We start from the raw sequence: 21,890 nt of genomic DNA, 5'->3' as shown, positions 1-21,890 counted from the left end.
ATTATTTTTTTTGCAAATTGCAAATTGAAAATTTCAGGACAGGTAGACCTTGACCTAATAAATATTTTAACTTCTAGTCTTATTTGCTCTAAATGCTGGAGTTTTTTAGATATAAGCCAAAAACTGCATTTTACCCTGTGTTCTATTTTTAGCCATGACGGCCATGTTTTTAGACAAAATAGAAAATAAAACACAAACTTTATTTTATACACCCTACTGATCATTCAGTTGAAGTTTGGTTGAATTTGGTTGAGTAGTTTTAGAGGAGAAGATTTTTTAAAGTTAGCAAATATGATGAACAAATTGTGAAAATTTCACGGCTGATAGATCTTGACCTAATGAACATTTAAACCCCATGTCAGATTTGCTCTAAATGCTTTCGTTTTTGAGATATAAGCCAAAAACTGCATTTGACCCCTATGTTCTATTTAAAGTAAGGGCGGCCATGTTTTTTGACGGATCAAAAATCGAAGCACACACTTTGTGCAGGATAATCTAAGGAACTATCATGCTAAGTTTCATCCAAATCCATTCAGTAGTTTCAGAGGAGAAGATTTTTTAAAGTTAGCAAATATGATGAAAAAATTGTGAAAAATTGTCATTAAAGGACATTTACCCCTTAAGGGGTCAATTGACAATTTTGGTCATATTAACCTATTTGTAGATCTTACTTTGCTGATCATTTTTGCTGTTTACAGTTTATCTGCATCAATAATAATATTCAAGATAATGACCAAAAACTGCAAAATTTCCTTAAAATTACCAATTAAGTGGCAGCAACCCAACAATGGTTTGTTTGATTCATCTGCAAATTTCTGGGCTGATAGATCTTGACCTAATGAACATTTTTACCCCATGTCAGATTTGCTCTAAATGCTTACGTTTTTGAGATATAAGCCAAAAACTGCATTTGACCCCTATGTTCTATTTTAAGTAACGGCGGCCATGTTTTTTGACGAATCAAAAATTGAAAGCACACACTTTGTGCAGGATGATCTAAGAAACAATCATTTTAAGTTTCATTCAAATCCATTCAGTAGTTTCAGAGGAAAAATTGTTAACGACGACAGACGACGACGACGACGGACGCCAAGTGATGAGAAAAGCTCACATGGCCTTTTAGGCCAGGTGAGCTAAAAATGGTTTAAAATTGACTATAAAGGGCAATAACTCCTATATTGGTCAACTGAACATTTCGGTCATGATGACTTATTTGTAAATCTTACTTTGCTGAACATTATTGCTGTTTACAGTTTATTTCTATCTATAATAATTTTCAAGATAATAACCAAAAACAGTAAAATTTCCTTAAAATTACCAATTCCGGGGCAGGAACCCAAGAACAAGTTATCCGATTCATCTGAAAATTTCAGGGCAGATAGATCTTGACCTGATAAACAATTTTACTTCATGTCAGATTTGCTCTAAATGCTTTGGTTTTTGAGTTATAAGCCAAAAACTGCATTTTACCCCTATGTTCTATTTTTAGCCATGGCGGCCATTCTGGTTGGTTGGCCGGGTCACCGTACACATTTTTTAACTAGATACCCCAATGATGATTATGGCCAAGTTTGGTTTAAACTGGTCCAGTAGTTTCAGAGGAGAAGATTTTTGTAAAAGTTGACGCAGGACCACGCCGGACAACGACGCCGGACGACAGACGCCGGACGCCAAGTGATGGGAAAAGCTCACTAGGCCCTTCGGCCTAGTGAGCTAAAAAGAAGCTCGAAATGTGTTGGGTATACAAATACTCAGCAATATCATCAATACCATTAATGTTATACATGAATAGTTAACACAGAAGAAATCCTTCTAGGACACTTGTGTCTACCCTACTTTTTTGTTTGGTTTCTTGTTGCCCAGTCTTTAATTCAGAAAAAGTAACAAATGTGTTTCAACCCTATTTTTGTTATGTTGCCCACTTTAAATCCTTCGAATTCTATGGTATGATTTGTTGTACTTGTTTTCTTTATCTTTTTTTCTTTTGCCCATGATGTTGTCAACCAGTGGTTGTAAATAAACTCATCATAGATACCAGGATAAAAAAAAAAATATTTATGCCAGACGTGCGTTTTGTCTACAAAAGACTCATCAGTGACGCTTGAACTAAAAAATTGTTTAAAAGGCCAAATAGAGTACGGACTCAGTATGTCTGTCTAGCATTGAGCAGGGTTAACACTCATACCAAGTTAACATGTTCTCGTCCTGAAAATGCATTAACTTGATTTGACATTGAACATCAAACAACCTATCTATTCGTTCAACCTAAGTGACTTTTTTCCCTTTTTGAAGAATTGATGAGAATATCTTCAATAAAACATTTTATTTAATACAGGTATTACAATGTACTGTACAACTGTCAAAAGGAATGAATATCAATTGTTAATATAAAACCTACTTTAAACATGTTTAAAAATACCAGTGAAAGCTCATAACTTTGTTGACAGATCTTTGTTGCTGCACTCACGGCCCTCATTCCATTTAAGATTTAACAAGATTTTCATACCAGGTGCTTGACGAACATTTGTCAATCAGAGAAGGCCAATAAAAATGCATTCAATCATACTGTATATAGGAGTTGCAAAATACACAATTACACATGTACAATTATACATGTACAATCATACATATACAGTTCTTTATGGATATTAAGAACTTTCAATGGTATTTTTAAATTTGTTGTACATTTCAGTGGAAGTGACTATATTTCCAATTTATCTTATCACATGATCATACAAAACATTTGGAGACTTAGAAAATACCTGAATGCTAGCTTGCAGTCACCTTACTTGCTGTAATAAGAAAAATCCTGGTGACAAATAAAAACATTTTTGTGAGAGCTTGGTGACTTAAATAAATTCTTAATAGTTGATGTTAATTCTTTGTCATGAAACTTTATTACAAATTAGAACAAATATATATTTGGTACATCATTAACTAAATCAAATAACTGCCTTTCATTTGTTTTTATACATCAACCCCAGTTATATTTAATCTTACAATTTACAAATCAGTGTCAGCATCATTCTAAATGAGAAAAAATCTCAACTTATCATATTCATGATATTGTCTCATTTAATCTTTAGTAATTCAATAAATTTAAATTAAAGTTTCTCAGAATTAAAAAGATAAACAAACACCATAGAGAAAAATATATGGAAACATACATTAAATACTTATACAGCAAGTTAGGCAAATGTTTAATTCATAATGAGCAAGACTTCTTACACTGAAATTATGCTTTATGTAACAATCTCTTAAAATAATGAACAAAAAACTTAATCTTAATTTTTCAATATACTTTGTATGTTTCTGATGCATACCCTGTATTGTGATATGTTTCTGTGTTTAAGGTAATTATTGAAGGCCTGTGTGGTACCAAAATAAAATTTAGAATAACATTCTTTTTTAACCCTTCCCCCAAAGATGTAAAAGTTTAATGGTCATTCCCTAAACATGGCAAAGATTTAAATTCATCTTCTAAGGCACAAGCTTCATACCAAAATTAAATTAAAAATCAACCAAATATATAAAATTTTAAAACTTTGAATGCTTATAAACAAAAAATTCCAATTTGTACAAATTTGCCACTTTAGATTTTAAATTTTATTTACTTCATTAACACCAATGTAAAAAGTCTTGCTAAATACACTATGTAAAAGGCAAATATCAGTGTCAATATTTTGATATAAATTTCACTGGAAACATGATAAAAATAGGGTTTTCCTACACCAACATTTATATTTATTTAATATAAAGAAAAGTGTCACTGTTTACATAACGTAATTAAGTATCATGTCTTTAGGTAGTATCCTTTTACCAACATCCGTGTTTGCATATCGTCTGAAATATAAAAAAACAAAATCGGTTAAAATGAAAGAACAAAACTATTCAAATATCGTAAAACCTTGAAAATTCAAATTTAGAGGAGTGACTATCTGGCTTGCTTAGGCCTAACATTGAATATTATTTGTTTCCCTCAATCCCGATGGACCTTGCAAAAATGGTCCGACTGATTAAATTTTATTGTCAAAACTAAGTCAAATATTATTTTATAAATTACAATATCAGGCATGATGGATCGACCAATATTGTTCTAGTTTTTTTGGAAAAAACAAAAATATTTCCCCCTACCTCCCTACCCACATCTGACTTGGCCAGGTTGGGATTGGGGAAACAAAAAATATATTAATTTAGGCCTTATATTTGATTAAAATATTATTAGGGTGTACATGTATATCAATTACAGAGGAATAAAACAAAATGACTGAGAAACAATTATATAACCGATTCTCCTTTTACTTGATATTACTAATTACCTTAGCTGCATTTGGCAAAACTTTAAGGAATTTTGGTCCTCAATGCTCTTCAACTTTGTACTTTATTTGGCCTTTTTATTAAAAAAAATTATTATTCGAGCATCCCTGATGAGTTTTTTGTAAACAAAACATGTGTCTGACATAAATACAAAATTCTAACCCTGGTATTCATGATGAGTTTATTGATATCAATTTCAAACATCATAACATTGTAAACCAACTTATTTTGGGTGGTAATTAATTTCACAATAAGTCTTTCCTAGCGAACTTTGCAGCAATTTATTTTTCTAGATATTCTATTTTTCTAGATCTAATAATAATTCCTAAAATGCAAGTACAACAATAAAAGAAGTCTTTAAATTTCTATACAGGCCTTATAAAATTTATACATGTGTTTCAATGAAATTGCATATAAAAATTAGGATAGGTAGGTATAATAACAGTTTAATATTTTAAAGAGTCTTTGTCAGGTTTTAACAGAGGGAATTGTTTAACTTGAGTAGTGCTTTTTCAAAAGTGGCAATAACAATTTAGAGAATTAAGGCACTTCAAATTAGCATAGGCCGATCCATATGAGGGCCCTGGGCCCCCTTTTTGTGGGAAAAATTGTGGTTGATTATATAGGGAATCACAGAAGCGTAACTGGAGCGGCCCACCTCTTAGGTTGGTCATCCCCCCGCCCCCTTACAAAAAGTTCTGGATCCACCACTGATTAGTGAAGGTAAAGTGAGCAGAAACATAAGTATTTTTTTTTAAATGTGTGGCCAGATATAGGTTCTGCAAAGTGCTGGAAAAAAGAAACGTGTCGGTAGAGATAAATATACATACCGTAGAGAATATCGGGGTAGATAAATATACATACCGTGGTGTAGAGAATATCGGTGTAGATAAAATATACATACCATAGAGAATATCGGTAGAGATTTTTAAGCTGCAACATCTTTCAAGTTTTCTGGTAGTGCGACCTTAGGATGTTTACTTTCAAAATGTTGTTTGTATGTTTTAGGATCAGGCATCATAGACTGAAAAATAAACTAATCTTTATAATACATGTATGTTTAAGGTTAAATTATTTTTCAAACAAATCAACTGACAAATTTTCAGGATCTAGTATTACAAATAAATAGTACATTTAAAATAACATGAATAAATATATGAACTGTAAATTCAGAAATTATCATGCATTTAATACTGTGATTTTGTCATTTAATGCAATTTAAATCTTGGCGTAATCGAGAAAAATCTTTTTTTTTAAATTCATATAAAATATTCAAAATGCGAGGTTTAAATTTAATAATCATGATTATCATGATTATTGCGCATTTTTCACAATAATAAAAATCTCGCAATAATTTCTGTATTTACAGTACATCATTAATAGAGAAATGGTAATATTTACAAATTTCTAGTACATACATTGTACATGTAGTACATGTACATGTACTTTAAAGGGGAAAACACATGATTGTTTTGCATCTTATAACCAACAAGCATGAACATTGTTTTATTCATTGGTCATAATGCTACATTGTTTTTATGTTTTGAGTTTAGCGTGCCGCCGATTTCTCTAAAATAGTATACAATTGCACATTATTGTTAAGGGGCTATCTTGAGCCCACCTGCTGGTGCAGGGTTTTCTCACTGTAGGTTGGAGGCCATTTGGATGAGTTGGTGTCTCTTTGACACATCCACATATAAACACTATAAAGAAACAGTGTATTAATATTCAGACATATTAAATTTGATTGATTTTCTGTGTTTTAAAGGCACTGTAAGGCCTAATATATAATATTGTTTGTTTCCCCGATCCCGACCAACCCTGCAAAAACAGTGCTACTCATAAAATTTTATTGCCAAAACTGAGTTAAATATTATTTTATTCATTTCCAATTTTCTGGCTTGCCGGGATCATCTGATATTGTTCAAGCTTTTTGAAAAAAATAAAATAATTTCCCAACCTACCTATCCACACATGGCTTGGCAGGGTCAGGATTGGGGAAACAAACAATATATTAGTTTAGGCCTAAGCACTGCTTTTAGTCTATTTCGTTGCAGCCAGAGAAAACCACAGACCTTCGATAGGAAAACTTACAATCCTAGTCAATTAAGATTAGAAACAAGTACTAGTGCACCCACACGAGCAGGGTAAGAACTCACAACCTTGGTGTTTACTGGCTAGTGAATACCATGATATCAGTCAGTTAATTAGACATAATAATTTAGTAATCATATAACCCTTGACCATGATAACCTTGGAAATGGTCACATTTAATAACCAGTTGCTTCGCAGGGCGCAGCATTATACGACCGCAGAGGTTGAACCCTGATCGGTTGGGGCAAGTATGGACACATCATTCAAGCTGGATTCAGCTCTAAATTTGGATTGTGATTAAATAGTTGACACAGCATAGGTTTCTGACACAGAATGAATGTGGTCTAATGAACTTAAACAAAAAAATTTGCCTTTGAGCAATTCACTATGCTGTTGAATATTAATCCTCTCAAAAAAATGTTTGAACAAATTTTCTTTTTATTTATGAAATTTGAAATGAAAAAAATTGACCCCCCAATTTTTTTTTTCACATCCCCCTTTCCCTTATTTCAAAACTGATCTCAATTCAAATTTCTAATGAAGTTTGCAACAATAACTACTCATTTAAATACATCATAAAATATTAAAATGTAAAAAAAGTGCTTGTTATTACTGAATGGTAAAGATTGTTTTAATCTATCAGTTGGTAGTAAAAGTGAATATACATTGTATATTGTATAAAACAATGATTTAAGTTGATTCAACTACTATTCTGGACAAAGAAAGATAACTCCAATTGAAATCCAATTGGAATTTCTTGCTATTGCACAATATTGTGCAATTAGATATTTCTTGCTATTGTGCAATACTGTGCAATTGAAAATATTTGCTATTGCACAATACTGTGCAATTGAAGATTTCTTGCTATTGCACAATACTGTGCAATTGAAGATTTCTTGCTATTGCTGAATACTGTGCAATTGAAAATTTCTTGCTATTGCACAATACTTAATATAATAATTTTGGATCCTGATTTGGACCAACTTGAAAACTGGGCCCATAATCAAAAATCTAAGTACATGTTTAGATTCAGCATATCAAAGAGGCCCAAGAATTCAATTTTTGTTCAAATCAAACTTAGTTTAATTTTGGACCCTTTGGAATTTAATGTAGACCAATTTTAAAACGGGACCAACAATTAAGAATCTACATACACAGTTAGATTTGGCATATCAAAGAACCCCAATTATTCAATTTTTGATGAAATCAAACAAAGTTTAATTTTGGACCCCGATTTGGACCAACTTGAAAACTGGGCCAATAATCAAAAATCTAAGTACATTTTTAGATTCAGCATATCAAAGAACCCCAAGGATTCAATTTTTGTTCAAATCAAACTAAGTTTAATTTTGGACCCTTTGGACCTTAATGTAGACCAATTTGAAAACGGGACCAAAAATTAAGAATCTACATACACAGTTAGATTCGGCATATCAAAGAACCCCAATTATTCAATTTTTGATGAAATCAAACAAAGTTTAATTTTGGACCCTTTGGGCCCTTTATTCCTAAACTGTTGGGACCAAAACTCCCAAAATCAATACCAAACTTCCTTTTATGGTCATAAACCTTGTGTTTAAATTTCATACATTTCTATTTACTTATACTAAAGTTATGGTGCGAAAACCAAGAAAAATGCTTATTTGGGTCCCTTTTTGGCCCCTAATTCCTAAACTGTTGGGACCTCAACTCCCAAAATCAATCCCAACCTTTCTTTTGTGGTCATAAACTTTGTGTCAAAATTTCATAGATTTCTATTAACTTAAACTAAAGTTATAGTGCGAAAACCAAGAAAATGCTTATTTGGGCCCTTTTTGGCCCCTAATTCCTAAAATGTTGGGACCAAAACTCCCAAAATCAATCCCAACCTTCCTTTTGTGGTCATAAACCTTGTGTTAAAATTTCATTGATTTCTATTCACTTTTACTAAAGTTAGAGTGCGAAAACTAAAAGTATTCGGACGACGACGACGACGCAGACGACGACGCCAACGTGATAGCAATATACGACGAGCGGTCGTATAAAAATTTATCTAAAAATTGTACATAAGTTTATTCAGTATGAGCCAAGGCTCTGTGTTGAAGACTGTAAGTTGACCTAAAATGGTCTACTTTTATAAATTGTGACCAAGATGGAGAGGTGTCTCATTAGCACTGATACCACATCTTCTTATATCTACATGTATAAACATTGTAGTTAGGTTATGGTGTACATGTACATACCATACACACAGTACATTTATGTGTTAAAGCAGCTGCAGCAGCCTTCTTTGTGTCAGTTCCAGCCATCTTCTTCAGCTTGGCCTGCTTTTCAGCATTTTTCATCTGAGACTGGATTTTTTGTTGACCACGAGCCATACTAAAAATGTTCAATAAGAAAAGAATTAGGCATTTTTATCATGTTTATTTAAAATTTGATCTAAAAGAAAAAAAAAATTTGTCCAAAAAATAAGTTCAATCAAAAACCATGTCACTGACAATATTATACCACCATTTATCTCAATGACCATATCATGAAAATTATATTGAATGAGGAAATTTCAAAAGACAAAGTTCTCTGCTCATCTATTACAGGGATCTCCATGACCTGTTTAATGATGGCGCCCCGATAGATGTGTCTACAAATAAAATTGGGAATGGAAACGGGGTATGTGTCTAAAAGAAAACAACCCGCCCATGGAGCAGACAACATCCAAAGGCCACAAATAAATGCTTTGAAAGTAGAGGATATATATTTAAAACATCAAAATGACATTCTCCTCATGCAATGATCTTATAGTTTATAAAAAAAAAAATGAGTTATAAATTTACATAAGTCATGCTGAAGGCCAAAAATGTTGAAGAGTAGATCCAAAGATATTGATAATGAAGTGTAGTCCGATGAAAACTATTTCAGCTCTCTCTTGCTTTGACAGAGTAAGCATATAAGACATTGTCTTTGCATGCTATAAAACGAGAGGGGGGAGTATTACCCAAAATTATTAGGCATTGTTCTTAAATTTTTTGGAAGAATTTAGTTAAAAAATGTACTAGTATCTAATGTAATTGTCATTGAGGAAATGCAAGCGTTTAGTAAATACAAAATGTAGTGTCACACTTATTTAAGCCATGATGGACTACATAAAACATACAATTGCATGAAAACACGTTTTGCCAACATAAGTTATGAAACATATATTTCAACTTTGTGATCGTTGTCCTCTACAGAAAAAGACAGATTATGGCCTATTTATTGTTGTTCTTTATGCATTTGTGAATTTAAATGTATATTTTACTTCATTAAGATTTATCTTAAATTATGTACAAGTAAAAACCATTTTTAAGCAATATTTTGTACAAGTTATAACATGTATGAGGTACTTTTGTACATGTTATAACTTGTATTTTTGCATTATACAATTTATAACATGTACAACATTTTTGTACATGTTATAACCTGTACAAAATCGCAACTTGTACACGACATATATATACATGACATCCCCCCTATTTTCTTGATAACCTGAATCACCTACCTGATCATCACACATTTGTAAATGTCACAAGTAATTGTTCAACATATTCAAAACTGAGTTTCTTTTAATTTTGACAAAAGCTTAGAATTTCTGAGTAACTGTCACTATATTTAAGAAATAATTCCTTCATGTCATGCTCTATGCTCATTTTAACATGGGTAGGCATTATATTTGTCGATATTTTACACTGAGCGTTAGCGAGGTGTAAGATGTGGTCAAATATAATGCCTACCCACGTTAAATTGAGCATAGAGCATGACATGAAGGAATTATTTCGATTCTAATAGGACAAATACAGTATTTTTACAGGTCGAAGCGTACGAAAATACCGTAAAAATGTTTAGCTGTTCCTGTTTCCTCCCCGAGGAATATGATAAGTTTAAAAAATATGACAAGGGTAAATATATGTTGTATCAGGGTTGGCAAAAACCCGGGTTTTATGAGTATTGCCTAGCCCAGTGGGAAATACTGGGAAAACCCTGGTTTTACTGGGTTTTAGTGGGTAATACTGGGCAATACTGGGTAATATAAAATACTGGTCTAAATTTCATAGAGGATTCAGTGATCAAACACAAATGTAATACATTTAAAATATATATAACTTGTTATAGTTGTCTAGATTGGTCAGACTGTAAATATAAAGCAAAAAAATCATTTTTTTTCAAATAAGTACAACTCTTATTAAGAAGTAAGAAAAAAATACATTTAAATTTATGTATATGTACTGTCACTAATTAATAAGTAATTATTCAGATTACAACACAGATTTGTTTAAGTAACAATAATCAGCCCTTTCAATTCTATAAATTTTAATGGCATGACCCCTTAGGTTGTTTATTTAGCAATATGAATGTATTACAATTAAAATAACAATTCACTTAAAAAAATGCATTTTCATTAAAGATTTGATTATCAAAACAATGCTTGGTAATTAACAGGGTATCCTTAAATGTGCAAATCTTGCATTGTGCTTACATTAATGAAGAACTAACATGACTAAATGAAATTGAATTGTTCATTCTTCTAGAAAGGACTCAATGGTTATCTATATAAAAAGTATATATTTAGCTGTAATACTATGAAACTACACCAAGTCTGAACTATTTTGTGTTAAAATAAGCTTAAAAAACCATATTGCCCAGTAATGCCCAGTATTACCCATTTCTGGGAGTATTGCCCAGCCCGGGAAAACCCGGGTTTTCCCACCCGGGAATTCCCGGGCGGGTAACACTTTGCCAACCCTGATGTTGTTTGATATAACATATATTATAACAGTTTATGTAAGCTACTTGAATGTATATATTTTATAGGATGACGATGGAAATAACTTTAATATAAACAGTAAATTTGTGCGCATGTGTCAAACATATTTTGTGCTCATTAGAACACGGCTTTGTTTACAAAGCGTATTAAGGACGTCATATTAGAATAATTTATTATTCATGTTATTATAAATAGAGCACATTTTAATTTTTTTTTTAATCTGAAGTAAATGAAGTATCTGTTTTGGTAAAATTTTTGTACTTCATGTACTTTTAAGAACAAGTATTCTCTTACCTTTACAATGTGTGACACTAACTTTTTGTCACATTAATTGAACTTTTAACAAAAGAGTTGTGAATGTTTGGAATTGGAGAATTTAACAGAAACCAATTTAATGTACAAACGCTATTTAAAAGCATAAGTCATGTAATTCATTGTAAGTCATGTTAGTGGTGTTCTTCGAATTCTAGTTCAAAAATTATGACGTCTAAAAAGGCAATTCCATTTTTATTTCCTTTGACCCTGAAGTAAGGCGTCAAGGTAAAAAAACCAAAATAGCCTTTCAAGAGAAGACTTCATAAATATTTAAACTAGTGTTCTTCGGGAGATAAAAAGTACCGACGGAACATTTTATGTTCAAGTTTATCAATTCAATTGAAGTGTCATCATAACCTATGAATTTACATGTTCCAAAAACAATTCTCCATATGTTTACAATAAAACATGATTCGGTACAATGAACATTACAAAGACTGACTAGCCTCAGGGCATATTGTACATGTTACGTCTGTAAAATTAGACACTGATGTCAAGACTAAAAGTTCGCATAATATTCGAATCTTCAATTCTAAAAATAGTTTTCCAGATGGTTTCAGATATATTAAAAAAGATAAACTAAGATTTAATACACAAATTTGGAAAATGATTTATTTTCCGAGACGACGTCATTTAAAATTTTGCCATCACCTATAAACAATATAATTTTTATCGATCTAGCGTATTTTAAGGAGCCTTTTAAATAGAAAAACACAAATCTTCATACATTTAAAGATACTTTGTGTTCAAACCAGAAATTAATTGGCTCAACCTATCGTTTTATTAACATTTTTACCTGATCGAACTAACACACCGTTTTTGTTTGCACAACCGGAAGTAAAGAGACTTGACACAGGTATGTCTAAATACCTCACTATAGAAGACGATGCCACTGTACCAGTACAAACATTATGACCGTGCGAGGGCTGTCTACTGAGGCGAATCCATAAATTTTCATAAGTGGGGGCCCACTGACTTGCCTAAGAGGGGACCCGCTCCAGTCACGCTACAGTGATTCCCTATATAAGCAACCAAATTTTTTCCCAAAAAGGGGGGGGGGGGGCTGACCCCCTGCCCCCAAACCCCCTAAATACGCCTCTGTGTCATGTCAGTCAAGGTTATTAAACACTTTCATCATCAGTACTGATATTCCGAAAATTCAATGTAAAAAAAAAACATAAATTAATCATGTTAAAGGAAAGCAAATAAAAAGTTCTATAATTAGTCAAACTTTATTAAAAAAACCTTTTACTGAAATTGCCTCTAGTCCAAATAATTATGACATCTTGAAAGGCTATTTTATTTTTTTCTGTGACGCCTTGCATCGACGCAGGAAGGCGTCAAAGCAAAAAAAATAAATAGCCTTCCAAGACTTCATAATTATTTGGACTAGTTTGCTTCAGTAAACTGACAACTCGTCGATAACGTTTTCAATATGCAGTGAACTCAGCGATACCTATTCTCGTAAAAATCCGGTGAACAACGGTTGTACATACATTGGTTCAAGAATTGGATGAACATTTTTTTCCCCAGTCACTCGTTGCATTTTTACGTACGTTAACATGGTCAGAGACATATCTCTGACATGGTTAACTCCAAAACATATAAATGAACAAAAATTAAAAAAACATACAAGACTGAACAAATTGTTCATTTCCGATGCAAAAACCTTGTGAGTGAATAAATATTAATTTCTAAACATACCATCCTATATGAACCATTGGCAACATCAGAATCGTAACGGTTTGGTAAATTTTGTGGCGACTGACGCCATTTTTGTGCTGTTTATAGATTTAATGTATGCATTTTATTTGTAATTTGCGCCATTCATATCGGTGTATATCTATATTTTTGCACATTAGCATTTTAAACTAAATTTAGGATGTTACAACACCAAAGACCGTATCATCCTTTTATAACCAATGACAATTAACTAGCATAAAATGATCTTGTATATTTGATTTTAATATCTGCTCTACGTTTAACAAGTTTAGGCCGTGATTTTAGATATTCTCTGAAAAAATATAATTGGTCACACCAGAAAAAATTCCGATCAACACAAGGTCAGACATTCAGACACTATATCTTGTGCATACTATCCAGCAGAGTCTATAACGATTGCAATAGAAACATGAGAAACGTTTGCACGATTTCAATATAATAAATCCACTTTATGAATCTGACATGCATTCAGTTTTTGTTTAATGTTAATTTCTGTTTTCAGTGACTTTTTTTATATATATTTTTTTTGCGTTGTATCTTGTTTAACCATGGTTTCTATTATGCAAAATTGAACATTTGTGAAGGAATGCAAAGATTATTATAAGTATGATCATTTTCAACTTGAACAATGTGCCGCTAGCTTTACATTTGAGCTAGAGAGTTGAATGGTTGTCAGTTTCTTGATTGACGTATGCGTGCAGTGATAAAAAAAATCATGCATATTCAGGAGGAGACCATATTTAAAATTTTTTTTAATTACAATGGGTTCTGAATGTCCACTCGGTTAAAAGGACAGAAATTTGGACTCCAACGGAAGCGTTTGTTTTATAGGGATAATCATTTTGCTTTACAAAACTACAGACCTAAAAGAGGTGTTTCAAGGATCATGGAATCAGCAGAGGGCGAACGTGACACTCATTCTACATCAGACATCGGATTAAACATACCGGGCCATTCCGAAAACATGCGTCGGCATATGTTATTCATTCCGCACTAATTCTGTAGCACATTGACCATAATTAATTTATATATATATAATTCTTGGGGTCCTATTTGAGAGACAAGAACGTAGCAGATTGAAATCGATATCAGACATCTGTTGTATGTGCGGACTCCTTATCTTACTTTCAACTAGAAACTAGAAAAAGAATAGAGGGAGAGGCACTGAATCATGGCTAAAAGGCATAAAACAGGGTAGGGACCCAGAGAAAAACTATATAAAATCTTGTGAAATTTTCCCACAGAACTACATATGTCACCGTAATGACCGAGACTCCATTGGAGGAGGCGTATTTACAGGTATTAAATCAAACTTGGTATCAGATGAAAAAGTCGAACTTGTCACTGAATGTGAAATTATTTGGACAAAAGTAAAACTACGTACTGTATTTAAAAAAGGAAATGTAAACACACCATAGAACTATATATATATATGTTCCAGACCATATGAGTATTTGGACCGTACGCGTACACTGAAAAAAATACCTAGTAATCTCTACTAGGTAAACTAGTAAACTTACTGTCCATGAGATTACTAGGCCAGAAGTATATTTACTAGCCTACTTAGTAACTATACTAGGCCATCAAAGTAAATTTACTAGGCTACTTAGTAATTACACTAGGAGTCCCTAGTAATTTTGCTAGACTACTTGGTGACTTTACTAGTCTGAGTAAGTAATTTTACTACCTTTTAGTAACATAACTAGATCCTCCTAGTGGCAAATACATGGTAAGACTAGTGATTCTACTAGCTTCAAGTAACTCTACAAACATTTCCTAGTAGGAATACCTCCTTCAGCTAGTAACTTTACTAGCTATAAGTACTTGTACCAGGTCACCCTCCTGTGGTACTTTTTCGTACCTACATGTAGCAATGTTACTGGATTAAGGATTCTTTTTTATTTTGATTTGTATGCATAGTTTCATAGCAGTGCAATTTCTTATAGCTATTTCTCTATTGTACTGGTACAAAGTTCAAAATGATAAATCCAATTGTTTTAATAAGGGGGACTGCCATAAAAGGGGGCTCACTCAAGTCATAGTTAAATTTTTCACGGTATAATCAATTAAATTTTTCCCATGAAAATTCAAGAAACACAACGACAATAGCAATAATTGTGAAAGACAAATATACAACAATGACCTGAAAAGACTAGCAAAAACATCAGCAATAGGTCACAATATCCTCAATATGAATTGACTTACAATGTATACTTTGGTTGCCAATGAATGCAGATAAATATTTGTTGCATCTGTAGTGATAATTGACCTTCAATGTCAATAAAGACAAAACTTTTTCTTTTCACTCTTTGTTCTTGTTGTTTTCTCTTTCACACATTCTCACTTAAATTTCGACATGTTAGGCCTGAAAGCTTTACAGTTACCTAACTAAATTTGTCAGTGTGTGAGGTTCAGCAAAATAATTTTAAAGATAAATCCTACATATTTTATTTACATAAGATGCATAACATCAGAACTGTAAAATACATTTGAGTAGACAATACAAAGTAGTTAATTTCAAGTATAGAAAAAGGTGTCCAACCAACAAAAAACAAATAGGTAACATGTTCTCAATTTACTTCAAAGTAACCATTTAAATTCATGTTTCAAAACCATTAATAAGCTGTACCCTAATCAATATTAACAATATTTCATACATGTATTTAGAATATTCAGTTTACAATTCTAAAGTTATTTCGATGAAAAAAATTTAAAACGTCAGTTTAATAAATTATAACCCATCTAGTTATTGCACGGCCCCTGTTTAAATCAATCAGCTCTCCCTGCAAAACCAAAAAGGAATAAACTCTCCCTCGAATATTTATTCTACAAAAAAGAACAAAGTAAGACTTATCAGTTATTTTATGTCTTCCTACTTCAAAGTTTACATTTTAAAACACTTAGAAGTAAAAATAAAATTGTCAGGAAGTAAGTATACAGATTGTACCTAACAGTTTGTAACTTTATAAAGCATGATCACTTATCATTTTTTAAAGCACTGTAAAGTTTAGTTTGAGCAAACAGATCCAACTCAATGTCACCCCTCTAGAGCACCAGGATCTAAATACATGTCACCCATCTCATATTGCACTAGGATCTAAATCAATTTCACCGTTTGCTCCTACATTGATATTTTATATTTACGAAACTTTGTTTTATCTTATTTTGACCTTAATAAACTTGAACAGGCCTAGGTCAAAACTGATCGTATAGTCTTAATCTATTGAATTCTAATATTGGCTTGTTTCAGTTTTTAGATGAATGAATAAGTTGACACAAAAGTTGGTTAACATTTTCACAGAACTGTCATGTATACAGATATACAGATAACACTTTCTCAAAATTGTTTATACTATACATGTATGTCATAGATCTCAACAAAAACAAATAATCATACTTGTACTGAAACATCAATAGATATAAATATAAATGTTCATTATATAAAAGTTTTCATGCTATATGTATCTGCATTGTTACATCGAAGGTCCCAATTCTGGCTTGAACTTGACGGGAGAGCGGACTCCTATTGACGGCCTTGGTGAGCTTGTTTTGAAGCTCTCAACTGACTTGGCGCACACTACGTCTTCTTTCAATGAATCACAGTTTTGACGAAGAATGTGTTTTTAAATTGCTCGTTTTCACAGTTTGTTGTTTCAATACTATAGCCTTAACCAAATTTATAAATTATCACTTTCAAAGTCTGCAAAGCATGTCGGCTTGATGTTCCTTTTTGGTAAAGATCGCTTGTTACCAATAATTTGTCAGGTTTGGATAGCTGGGACCATACCCTCAACCACTTTGTACGGTAATACTAGTCTTTGGCTTGTTCTTGTGAATTGCAGGTTTTTCAAGTTCCAGTAAGTGTAGCATGTTGGTGGTCGATCGTTCTTGTCTAAATTTAGAAATTTATCATCCCCTGTGATTTTTTCAGAACCTGAAATTATACAAAAATCCATAATAAAACTACATGTAGTGTTGTCAATATTAATTAATATAGATTAACTAGAACTCTACTGTCAATTTCTACTTATACATTGTATTTAAAAAAACTATATTTCACTTTGTTTCTTATGTGTGATAGGTGAGTCATCATGTCAGACATATATAGATACACACTGAACATTTATGTGCTTTTTTTGTAGCTTTTTAATGCAATTGCATACAAGTATTTCAAGTAAGACATTAACAAGTGTAATATGTATGCATTAATATTAAATCTACAATTATACTGCTATACATAGAGTTAAAATACTGGCAAAAACAATAATTATCCCAGAGCCAGTTTAAAATATACTTTTATAAATATTTTCATATTTAATTAAAAAAAACAGTTAAGGCATCACCCTTTCTAATCCAGTGTTGGTAAATTATCCCAAAAAAACATTAGTAAATTAGGAAAAATTGTATTAGCCTTTATGAATTTTAACACTTTCTACTTTCATCCTGAAGCTAAGAGACGGCTAGCTTTTTAGAAAAGCTATTACTTGTTTGAAATTGAATGCATTTGTGCACTGACTCAGAGTCAAGATGTAAGTGTACACCTACATGGTGCATGTATGTCATCAAGTACATTCTGTGGTGCTTTCAAATGTTTCTCAATTTCATATTTGATGTGAAAATATTGAAGATATACCATGTATTGACTGTGTTAGTTTTGGCAGGTTCATATTTTTTCTCTACATGGGCGCAGCCATATTAATATTTCATAACGAGGCGCACTTTAATTATATAATCATAAAACGTTTCGGATTTAAGTTACGGTTTTCTGTGGTGAAATAGAAGGATTATTAATTAGTTTTCGTATTAAAAAAGAAGAAAAGGTGTTAATATTAGAATAACGAAATCTGCATCTTGTAAATCTTAACTTAAATAGATAAAATTTGTTCCACGTGTCACAAGGTTATCTTGACCATCTTCTGTAGTACATTTTATTTTACGTGAAAGGCGAGATGATGTGGTTCTTTTTTGTGTAAACAAGTTAAGACGATAAAATAAAACACAAATTAGTTAAAATACTTACAGATTTTCAATGAATCAGGCAAAAAATCACTCAGGTTCTTTATTCGTTTGATTGCGGCCATCACTTCATGTACAACAGAACTTGGCCACGCGAATATGATATCGTCCGGCGGGAAATCCTGTTATCAGTTGCACAGCTGGTTCCTGGTAATACGATGCATCCAAGATAGTAAACATACTAGTCTAATTAGTTGTTTGATAATCTACTAGGGACTTTTAATGAAGTACTAGCCAAACTAGTAATATTTACTAGGTATTTTTTTCAGTGTACGGTCCAGCTGACCAGACATGTTTTGAGATCATATGGGTTAAACTTTAAACAAACATTTATCAAAATCTTTATTTTTAGTTATACAAATTGTTATTATTACAAATAGATAGATGAAGTGAATAAACGAACAATTGACATTAAATATTTGTTTAATTGTATATCTGAATCCTATTTTGTTACTCTGGCCCAAGGTGACACTAGTCTTGCTACCACAAGGAACGTCATATTTTTTTTTACATTAACATGTTTTGTTCATGCATGTTCCTTTGCATATGCATTTTTTTTTGTAAAGTTCCTAAATATTCTATAACAATTGTCCTCCCACATTATGTTTACTTCCGATAACTTCAATTTCAATGAGCATACTGGGCTGCAATTAATGAATTACTGACATGCTAAATACAGGAGATTAACAGATTTTAATAAGCGTGATTTTTTTTAAATAGTTAAAATATTAAGTTTTTATTTCAATTACTATTGAACTCTATATATTAATTTGAGATATAAGTTATGTTGATCTGTTATATACATTTGTATCTAATAAACTTGACCAACTTCTTAATATTAGTCAGACCGTACGCGTACGGTCCGACCGTATACGTATTTTGAAAAAGTACGCATACGGTCCAGACCGTACGCGTACGGTCCAAATACTCATACGGTCTGGAACATATATATAGACCTGTTTCTCTTACCTGCGTTACCTGCAAGCTGCTTGAGCATACAATGTATTATATATATAAACACATCCTGACACACCTTGAAAGGAACAACATACTCACATCTCTCCAGCATGGCTTCCGTTCAGGAGAAATACAGCTTCTAACAACGATGAACGATTTATTCCAACTTCATGACAAAGGCATGCAGACTGATATAGTAATGCTAGATTTCTCTAAAGCCCTTGATACCGTCCCGCATGACAAAAGACTGTTAGCCAAACTTGAAAGTTACGGTATTGATGGTCCAATACTAGATTGGCTCAACATGTTCTTGACAAAACGATCTATGAGAGTCTTGGTAGTCTAGATGGCGAAAATTCTGACTCGGTAGGTGAAGCATCAGGAAAACTTCAAGGCACGGTATTAGGATCGCTGCTGTTCCTATGTCACATTAATGACTTACCCGAAACTGTCAAATCTCAAGTCAGACTATTCGCAGAGGATTACCTCCTATATCTGAAGGTCCAAACACAACAGGACCACCAACTACTACACAACGACCTTGTATCGTTGGAAGAACGGGCCAAGAAATGGGGTTTGAGATTTAATGCCAAAAAATGTAACGTGATGAGTGTCAACAAGAAATCATCTCATTTTTATAAACTGGACAATCACATCCTGCAACAAGTACAACAAAATCCGTATCTTGGTGTAATTATCTCAGATGATCTGAGGTGTGGCGCCCACATCGCCAAAACCGTGAAAAAAGCCAACTCCACTTTAGGCTTCTTGCGACGAAACCTCCGACACTGTCCTTAGGATTGCAGGAAACAGGCGTATATAGGACTTATCCGGTCACTTTTACAATATGCGTCCATATAGTCATGAACCCTTACTTAATCAAGGACATAAATGCACTTGAACGAGAACAGAGACAAGCAGTGCGTTTTATTAGTGGGGATTATACAAGCAGAGAGGAAGGTAGTATAAGGAGACTTATGAATGAACTAAAACTTCCAACACTGGAAAACAGACGTCGTCACAGTAGACTCACTTTTCTCTACAAGGTGGCCGGGGAGTTGGTATCAGGACAGCTATACCACAAGATTCAGTAGTAGTCAAAAAGAGAGCAAAACGACAATATTTATATTGTATAATTATATTTCATGCACTTTTTGAATAAAATATTGTTTAAACTAAAACGACAAATTAAATCAAAAAAATTTAGTGGCTTTATAAAACAACAAACATTGTAGACAAACTTGCTCAAAACAACAGGGTCCGTGTAACACTTATCAATTCAAATTTTTAAAACGTTTTGAAATTTTAGATTTTTTGAATTTTTATCAAAGTTTTAAAATATCAAAATTTCAAATTGCGTAAAAGTTTTGAAATTTAGAAAGTTTAACCAAATAATTAAAATATCAAAATTCTAAATATCGTTTTTAAATTTGATAGTTTAAAAATTTGATCAAACTTTTAAAATACTAAACCTAACGTGCAATTTTGATTATTTCACTTTTTGAAAGTTTGATATTTTAAATTTTTGATTAAAATATCAAAAATAGAAAAGGGGCGAAAAGAGGGAAACATATACACACGGCACCTATTTAAACCGGCATCAAAAAGGCCAGAGGCTCCTGAATTGGGACAGATGCAGGCCCACAAATGCACATGTTTCGTGAGATCACAACCCCCCTTCTACCTCTAGAAAATGTAGAATGAACTAACATTCACACAGTTAATTAAACACACTTTAAAAGAAATCCAAGTCCTATGTAAGAATAGGAAACATAAGAAAGTAATCAAAATGACAATGTTAATAAATTAACAAACTTTTAAGGACTGCCATATATATAAAGCCAGCTCCAGACCTCAATTAAACTAATTGAAAGATAATGTCTTCATCAAATGAATAACAAACACAAATCCTCCCTGGTGTATTTATTGCTATCATTCATGAAATATTTGTCACTGACAACCAAAAATCGATAATTCAAAATAGGTTCTTTACATACAAATTTCAAAGAAACTCAGGATTCAGCTGGCTCGGGCAAAGTAGCCCTTATAGATGTATTTTGGTATGTTTAATAGATAAAGGAAGATGTGGTATGCGTGCCAATGAGACACTCGACATCCAAATAACAATTTATATAAGTAAACCATTATGGGTTAAGGTAAGGCCTTCAACACGGAGCGTTGGCTCACACCGAACAGCAAGCTATAAAGTGCCCCAAAAATTACTAGTGTTAATCATTCAAACGGGAAAACCAACGGTCTTATCTATTTATATAATGAATTTCCGCTTTGACGCGTTCTAGACTGGTTCCCGATCGCAATATTAAGTATGTTACACATATACCAATATAGTATGCTAAAAGCTAATACCTGGATAGCCTGGGGTCCTGGCTAATCTTGTCAGTATACTTACGACGCGCAGCTAGATTGGGCCGGATCCCAGGCTAATACCTGGAACGTTGTACCGGGAACCAGGATAGACGCGTTCTAACTCAACTTCCAAAGCAAGGTTGTCGGCTCTCCGGACATTCCCGAAGTCCTGCGTTTAATTGATTGCCGAGTTTATGAGCTTCGGTCCTTGCTTGGAAGTTGGTTCTAACTGTGTATTATGATCTGGCCACCACTTCGCCTTTTCGCGTTTTCTCCTTTCACTTTCACGGGAAATCGAGAAATCGAGAAAGCGAAATCGAGAAAG

At 32.7% G+C, this 21,890-nt stretch overlaps 1 protein-coding gene and 1 long non-coding RNA gene across 2 annotated transcripts; both read right to left on the bottom strand.

Moving 5' to 3' along the window:
• Positions 1 to 3,030: 3,030 nt before the first annotated feature.
• Positions 3,031 to 12,398, bottom strand: LOC143053950 (zinc finger protein 706-like). The gene is made up of 4 exons (XM_076226771.1): positions 12,300 to 12,398; positions 8,634 to 8,769; positions 5,222 to 5,341; positions 3,031 to 3,843 (listed from the first exon to the last, which is right to left on the bottom strand). Exons 2-3 carry the CDS (start codon positions 8,766 to 8,768, stop codon positions 5,246 to 5,248), a joined length of 231 nt encoding a protein of 76 aa, XP_076082886.1. The 5' UTR covers position 8,769; positions 12,300 to 12,398; the 3' UTR covers positions 3,031 to 3,843; positions 5,222 to 5,245.
• Positions 12,399 to 15,657: 3,259 nt separating this feature from the next.
• LOC143053949 (uncharacterized) lies at positions 15,658 to 18,511 on the bottom strand. Its single transcript, XR_012971515.1, has 2 exons — positions 18,246 to 18,511; positions 15,658 to 17,159 (listed from the first exon to the last, which is right to left on the bottom strand). It is a non-coding gene; the product is annotated as an uncharacterized LOC143053949 (long non-coding RNA).
• Positions 18,512 to 21,890: the final 3,379 nt, after the last annotated feature.

Source organism: Mytilus galloprovincialis, chromosome 12 (assembly GCF_965363235.1).
Source record: "Mytilus galloprovincialis chromosome 12, xbMytGall1.hap1.1, whole genome shotgun sequence".
NCBI lineage: Eukaryota > Metazoa > Mollusca > Bivalvia > Mytilida > Mytilidae > Mytilus > Mytilus galloprovincialis.
This window is presented reverse-complemented; position numbering and strand designations above follow the sequence as displayed.

What these genes read in the sequence shown, in the direction of transcription:
- LOC143053950 (XM_076226771.1), bottom strand. Translation starts at nt 8,768, where the DNA reads ATGGCTCGTGGTCAACAAAAAATCCAGTCTCAGATGAAAAATGCTGAA. An exon ending in ATAAATGTACTGTGTGTATG is followed by an intron (nt 5,342 to 8,633) that starts GTATGTACATGT and finishes TTTATTTTTCAG; the next exon opens with TCTATGATGCCTGATCCTAA.